This window comes from Cynara cardunculus (assembly GCF_001531365.2).
Source record: "Cynara cardunculus var. scolymus isolate 2C chromosome LG 9, CcrdV1, whole genome shotgun sequence".
NCBI classification, from domain to species: Eukaryota; Viridiplantae; Streptophyta; class Magnoliopsida; order Asterales; family Asteraceae; genus Cynara; species Cynara cardunculus.
Window position 1 is genome coordinate 13,068,300 of NC_037536.1, and position 7,485 is coordinate 13,075,784.

At 35.5% G+C, this 7,485-nt stretch overlaps 1 protein-coding gene and 1 non-coding gene across 6 annotated transcripts; one reads left to right on the top strand and one right to left on the bottom strand.

The window, feature by feature from the left end:
- The first annotated feature begins 760 nt into the window (after nucleotides 1–760).
- Nucleotides 761–5,513, top strand: LOC112518062 (thiamine pyrophosphokinase 1). 5 transcript variants are annotated; one of them, XM_025125622.1, is made up of 8 exons: nucleotides 761–778; nucleotides 921–1,066; nucleotides 2,213–2,411; nucleotides 2,516–2,615; nucleotides 2,735–2,807; nucleotides 3,487–3,588; nucleotides 3,840–4,089; nucleotides 5,198–5,513. In XM_025125622.1, exons 3-8 carry the CDS (start codon nucleotides 2,261–2,263, stop codon nucleotides 5,317–5,319), a joined length of 798 nt encoding a protein of 265 aa, XP_024981390.1. In that variant the 5' UTR covers nucleotides 761–778; nucleotides 921–1,066; nucleotides 2,213–2,260; the 3' UTR covers nucleotides 5,320–5,513. The 5 variants fall into 5 exon arrangements, with proteins under 5 accessions (XP_024981390.1, XP_024981386.1, XP_024981388.1 ...); XM_025125620.1 differs by lacking the exon at nucleotides 761–778 and adding an exon at nucleotides 2,025–2,078 and having other exon boundaries at nucleotides 789–1,066; nucleotides 2,243–2,411; XM_025125619.1 differs by lacking the exon at nucleotides 761–778 and adding an exon at nucleotides 2,025–2,078 and having other exon boundaries at nucleotides 790–1,066.
- Nucleotides 5,514–7,271: 1,758 nt separating this feature from the next.
- Nucleotides 7,272–7,345, bottom strand: TRNAV-AAC. The gene has a single exon. It is a non-coding gene; the product is annotated as a tRNA-Val (tRNA).
- Between the last annotated feature and the right edge of the window lie 140 nt (nucleotides 7,346–7,485).

A 7,485-nucleotide genomic window follows, 5' to 3' on the forward strand; every position in this document is an offset into this window, starting at 1 on the left:
CACGATGTATCTCGCTGCATTACGCGAGTACGCTTCTAGTATACATAAATATCTGTTGTAAACCTATTTTTTAAAACTATTTTACAATTATTGTCTTATCTGTTGCTTATAAGAGAGCTATATAGTCAGTGTTTTTTTTATGGAAAAATGTTATTTATGACTTGATTCCCATATAAAAAAAAGCATTGGCATGTTTAAAATTAAAAACATGCATTTAAGTATTTACCTTAAATATAATTATGTTTTATTACGAAACAATTTTTTAACATATTATTCATATACACTTTTTTAAAATATTTTCTAAATTTATGGATCGTTTACTAAACATTTACCTGTAAATTGCTTATCGGGTAACTTTTTTTACCGGATAAACATGACAAATATCAAAAATCTTACTCGGTAAGAACAATGATAAAGATGGAGAGTATTACTCGGTAAGTGAGGATGACGACTCTTACTCTAATAAATTGTTGCATATGATAACATTTTGATGTACTATAATTTTACCCATTAAAATAAATTATAATGTATATATTTTTACAGTTTTCTTCTGCTTTCTCTATTTATCTTTCAAAATCCCCCTTTTTTTTTTTAAGTTAAAACCACGTTTTATTTTCTTCCAAAAACCATATCGTGAATCTTTTATGTTTGATTCCAGGAATCCCTCCTTTTTAACAGTAAAGATTTCAACGAATCCTTCAAAATCATCCTGCGTTTTGGTTTTCAAAAAGCCACCCCTTACCAAATTCCAATAAACAATCATTTGGTCGCAGATCTGGTCAAAAACTATCTTTTTCTTGATACACCCACCTTCATCTATCTTTCTGTGTTTGATTACGTTCACATGGTTATCTGTCTTTGATTTTTTACCCTCTTAATCGGTGGAATCTTGATTCAATTCTTCTCTATCTCGTAAACAGCAGCCAGCAACCTGCGAGTCAATACAGAACCGCCAAAGTTCTTCCCATTTAGCGACTTCAATTATCCAATATTTCCCCCTTACAGTTTAAACGGTTTCTGGCTCAAGGAACATATTTCTGAATTTGAGTTCTTCAATTCGCTTCTGGTACGTTTCATCTTGTGTTTCTTTTTTGGTTTTTTTCTATAAAAGTTGGTGGTTGATGATTTCTTTGACGATAATGATGAAGAAAGATTGATGCATATCAACTGTTTGATGATTTCTTTGACTGGGACCTTTGATTTCTTTGATGTTTTTGTGATCCTTTTTTATAAGCACCAAATGTTTGATTAAGTTTTCCAATGAGAGTAAAGAATTTGGAGATATATGCAATCAAGATGGTGATACGATTATGTAAAATTTGAAGTAAATTTTCATGGGTACTCTAGGTAATGTAATTAATTATAGATGTAGCTCATTTGCTTTTAAGCAGTGTTCTAAAAGGCAAAAGCCACCATGACATGGTATGCTTTTTTCTCACGCCACTCTAAGCATGTGGCTGGCCACGGCCCTGTTTTTATAACGTACTATTTGATTTTTCTTACATTTTCAATGTATAAATCGCCCCTTGAAAAACGCTATGGGTCCTAAGCTTGAGGCTTCGTCGCCATGTTAAGTGACTTCTATGGCAACAGCAACGCTTAACAAGTATATCTATCATTAAGGGCAACTGTTTTGTATGATTAAACCATTCTTTCTTGGATCCTTGACAACATTTTTTCTCTTATAGTATGTTTGATTAATTGACATAAAGGGAAAATGTTTTTGTGATTAGATCTTTCTTCCATTTTCTGGTCTATAATGAAAAACCACCTCCTCCTTAATTTCCACCATTCTTCAAGATTTCTTTCATTCTTCTCTGTGATTAATTCGCTTGAAATGGCCGAATCTAGTGAGTTTCCATAGCCAGTAACTTGGGCTTTTCTTAAAATTATGGAGTTTGAAAAGCTTTTAAATTTTCATTCTGAGATTGTTGGATTTGGTGCAAAAGTGGTTTGTCGAGTGTAATGTGTATGCCATTTGCGTCTATGACGATAAAGCTAAGATACTTCGGCATGCTGGCTAGGTGTTGCATCAATTTGGGACAGCGTTGATTCGGGATATGCTACTTTTGTAATTGGTACAGATGTCATTGTTCATGTTATGTAGTTTTTATTGCATTCAGTAGTAGAATTGAATCAAAAGATGGGAGCATGGAATTTAGTAATGATATATAATTTAATTCATTATGCGTATGATTCTTTATCTTACCAGCTACACAATAATTCACGATCTGTCAAACAGGACTTATATCTTGATCCAATGGCGGAAAAGTTGCTGATGACTCATTGTTCAAGCTTCCTGTTGCCACCGCCCTTCACCAACGGCAAAAACAGCTCTTCTCCGACAACTTACGCACTTATCATCCTTAACCAACACCTCCCTCGCTTTTCACCTTTGCTCTGGGATCACGGTAATCTATACTCGTTCTTGTTCTATTAGTTTTTGATAATGAAGATAACTAATTGAACGCTATATGTTATAGGGTTTTTGATTGTTGTTATTGTTGTAGAGCAGCAAAAATTCGTCTTTGTGCTGATGGCGGAGCTAATCGTTTATTTGATAACATGCCGGAGCTCTTTCCTCTTGAAGACAATGCCTCCCTTATCCGTGAAAGGTTTCAATTGTTTCTTCCCCCAAATTCGTGTTCAATTACTGATTGCTTTAAATCAGTTATATTTTCTGCTTTTGATTTTGTTGTTCTTAAATCGCTTGTTTGATTTGCATCTGTTGTAGGTACAAGCCGGATGTAATTAAAGGAGACATGGATTCAATCCGACCCGATGTTTTAAGTTTCTACAAAGATCTGGTAAGCTGGCTATATTCGTTATCTTGCACTCAAATTAGGACTTCTTTTTCTTTCTTTAATGCAAGAATTGGATCATGTCTGATCTTGGCGTAGTGTGGATACGATCATAAAAAGTTTAAAGTGAATTGAACAGATAACGAAACCCCATATTGTTAGTGAATAGGCAAGCGGAAAGTTCAATCAAATAAAGGCTACACCTTGAGGCTCCTCCACATAAGTCGTCAGTTTCAGTCTCAGCGCCATGAGGATTTTCCTGGCTGATATCTTCACGGTCCCATGGGAAGCTGACCTAGGGACTGTTTGGTTGGTTTTCCATCAAGTCCTGTAAGGATAAAGTTGTCTATGTAGATTAATCTCTCTGTATAGATTGAGAATGTTTTTGTTTGGGAGGGTTTTTCCTTGATGGAAGGAGCATGTTTTTTAATTGGGAAGGGCAGATTTGGAAAAAACTTGGTTTCCTGCATAAAGTTCCCTCCTAGAAGCGTAATGAATGAGCCACTTTCTATATCATTAAGTTACTACCAAACAATCATGTATAGCTGACTGAATAAACTGCAACCATTAAGCTCATTAAGCTGTTAACAAACAGGCCCCTAGACCCACAGTTAGGAATTTTTTTTACTTGTGAGGTTGTCAAATCTGTGAATGGCTTATATTCTCGAGTCTTGATTGAATGCAGGGTACGGAGATCGTAAATAATTCTGATGACCAGGACACCACCGATCTACATAAATGCATTACATATGTACGTGATTTCGTGTCTGATGAAGATAAGCCCAATGTAAGTAGAATCCACTTTGCAACCTCAAACCCCATTTCCAAAGAGGGCTATATTGGGTTTGTTTGTTTGGTTTGGTTTGTTTTGAACGCTTGCAGCCTCTCTGGCTCAAGAGACATATTAACGTAAGTGTGCATACCCCCGGGCCGCACCTTTATATGAGATATATTGTGTTTGTTTGATCTGCTTTTGTTTAGGTTGAACTCTTGCACTTTGCAAATTTGAATACATGTGTTTTTTTTTCCGGTTTACAGTTGTGCATACTTGTTGCGGGAGCACTTGGTGGAAGGTTTGATCATGAAATGGGAAACGTTAACACCTTGTGCCACTTCTCAACGACCCGAATAATTCTTTTGTCCGATGATTGCCTCATCCAACTTCTTCCTAGTAGCCAACGTCATGAGATCCATATCCAGTCGTCTGTTGAGGGCCCACATTGTGGTCTTATTCCCATCGGTGCGCCGTCAGGAAGTTCTACAACCACAGGGCTCCAATGGGATCTCGGTAAGAAATTGTTTTACATCACCAATGCTATCATTTGTTTCGATCTTGAGGGTTATTTGTCAAATATCTAAAATACCCTCCAAAATCTATAGAATGTGTTTGGTATGCGAGACAGGACAAAACACAATCTTATTGCGTTTGCACACCAATTAGACCGGGACAAGACATAACTTTACCAAAATAGGTGGAGCAATAATAAGGGATGAGATATGTAAATTACTAAGGGATGAATATAACTTTATAACCTTCCATAGTTCTATCACCCACCTACCTCACTCTCACCAGGTCTTGTCTATGTACCAATCGCACCCTTATAAACCCAAATAAAGATCATCAATTCATTAGGATAGATAGCAATCAGCACATTGGTGGTTTTTAGCTTGGAATCTATTAAAAAAGATATATATATATATATATATATATATATACACACACACACACACACTCACATAGACACAGACAGACATCGGATTTAGGGAAAACCACAAAAATGGAAAGCTGAGGAACATCCTGCTAACCATTTATTTGTCCGGTATGCGCATGTACATAAAAGTAATTGAAAATGTTTCTTGGTTTTTATGCACTTGTGCATGCCGGAAAAAGTACTTTTGCATATCGGACAAAATGAATGGTTTCAAATTTCCATTTTTTGTGCTTTTTCCTAAACCCAACTCTATAGAAAACTGTGGAATGCCCTAATAACCATTTATTTGTGGTTTTTCCTGAAACCGGATATACATATGGCAAATCATATAAAAACTGTGAAAACCATGTGAACATGCTATGTTCATTCAATATTGTTTCATTCATGGAACGTCAAGGAATGTTTTGCATGTTGAAAAAACATAGAAATACATTTATACTTGAAACACATACTCATACCCACACACAGCAAAACGTGCAAAACAATAAGAATCATAGCTTAAAATCAAACTCATTGGATATTTTGGTTGATTTTCACACATGTTTCACCTATGAACCGTTTTTACAGTTTCTAACTTTTAAACAGTTTTTATATGATCTATGGTCTATGTATATTGCAATATTCATAGGAAATCTAAAAGGGTATTTTCAGATTCATTTGAACACAATCTCTATGATGTTACAGATGATACGGAAATGAGATTTGGTGGTCTTGTGAGCACGTCGAACATTGTCAATGGAGAAATAGTTACCGTGCGATCTGATTCCGATCTTCTGTGGACGATCTCTCTTAAAAAGCAGCCATGAAAATGAAGAAGAAGAAGGCAAGCTCCATGATTCAAGAAACCTCATTGTTTCAGTCTCTGTTTGTAGATTTACAATCCATCCATCCAAATATCTCTTCTTGTTTGCTGGGAATTATGACAACAATTACAATTACTTGCTTTTATGTAGATTATATATACAGATTTTAAGCCAAAACTTCAATACTTAAGACTCCATTTCTTCACTTGTTGCTGAAATATGTTGCTTTTGTGTTTGTTTTTGAACTTATTTTATTTCTTATTGATAAGAAGTGGTGTTATCGCATATGGAATAGTTATGCTACTAATTTTTTGAAAGGCAAAAATTGTATGAAAAAGTAGCGTACTTTGACTTGATTTCTATTTTTGGGTTACGTACTTTTAAAACTTCCATTTTGGTACTTAACATGTAAAGTTTTAAACATTTAAGTATTCGGGTAACCGGTTATCATGCTGATGTGGCGAGTTATATGGTATCCAGCTCAGTATTATTCAGTAACAGGGACGGACCCAGAAATTTTTTCATATGGTGGCACCATATAATTAATATAATATAATATATATCTAAAAATAATTACAAAAGATATGGTTTTTATTGTACCGATAAACAACTCCTAAACTTTTACCCGACTCGTCTTCATCTTTTGAAAACGGTCAATATATACCCAAAAATAATTACAAAAAGTATGTTAAAGAAACAACTCCTAAATTTGTCCTCGGCGTGTCTTCACGAAATGGTAAAGCATTCTCCAACAAATATCTACAAACTTCAACTGAAGCATTCAATCACATGTGGTACTCGGTCTTCATGAGTTCTGTTTGTTTACGAAAGGCAAGAGCAATTGATTGGTTTTGGTTAACCAAATCTTCACATTTTTTAAGTGATTTATGATGAAAACTATTAACCTCACCCTCATGAAGCTTTAAGTCTATCTTTTTTACTCCAACTATTAAATCCTTTCGCCACAAATGCACCTATCCCATGATTCCCACCTTAGTCTCTGAACAAGTAACAAGGCAAATAATATGCTATGTCTACTAATCAAGTAAACAGTAAACATAAAAGAATGATCAATTTGTATAACCTAAATCAAATAAGTGATTGAGATTTGAGTCTGAGTCAGTACCGATGGCGAGCGAGTTGAGTTCCAATTCCAAAATCGAATCGATTCTCTTTTCTCGTGGTCCCTCCCTGCTCCCTGGTCCGGTCGGTGGTCGGTGGTCCCCCGCCTGGTTGTGGTTGTAGCTGTCGGCTTGTAGCACACAAATACACAATGTCGCTCAATCGCTCTCTCACGCCTCAAGCTCTCACTCGCTCACTCGACAGTCGACACTCGCTCACGGCTCACGCTGTCTGTCACGCACGGTCGCTGTAACAAGGTGATTTGGGGCTTTACCGCTTTAGTTAATGCCTTAATGAACCATTACATTTAGGGCTTTAGCTAATGGACCATTAGATTTGGGGCTTTAGTTAATGGACTATTAGATTTAGGGCTTTAGTTAATGGACCATTAGATTTTATTTGGGCTTATTTTTGCATTTTATTTGGGTTTTAGTTGCATTCTTAGAATTTTAGGAAAAATACGGTAGCATTTTCCGAAACGATACGGTAGCACTGTTAACAAATCTAAAATTTTTACCTTTCGGAGGCGAAATAATACGATGGCACGTGCCACCCATGGCGACACACTAGGTCCGGCCCTGGTTAGTAACATAGAATTTTTTAATCTAAAATTAATCTTCAACCATTTATCCGAATACTTAAATTTTTAACACTTTATATCTTAGATACCAAAATGAAAGTTTTGAAAGTACGTAACCCAAAATAGAAATCAAATCAAATTACATTACTTTTTCATACAATTTACCCCATATAAAAAACAGTAAGAAATTTGAAAATTGGCTTCACCCAGGTTTGTATCTTGTAAATATAAAAAAGAGTAAAAATTCAAAAATTGGCTTCGCCCGGGTTCGAACCGGAGACCTTCAGTGTGTTAGACTGACGTGATAACCAACTACACCACGAAACCTCTTTGCTAGTTGTTTCGAGAAACATTATATATATACACTACATGTATATATGTATGTGTGTATGTGGCCTGTATATATATATGTATGTGTGTATGTGTCCTGTATATCTATATATGTATGTGTGTATGTGGCCTGTATA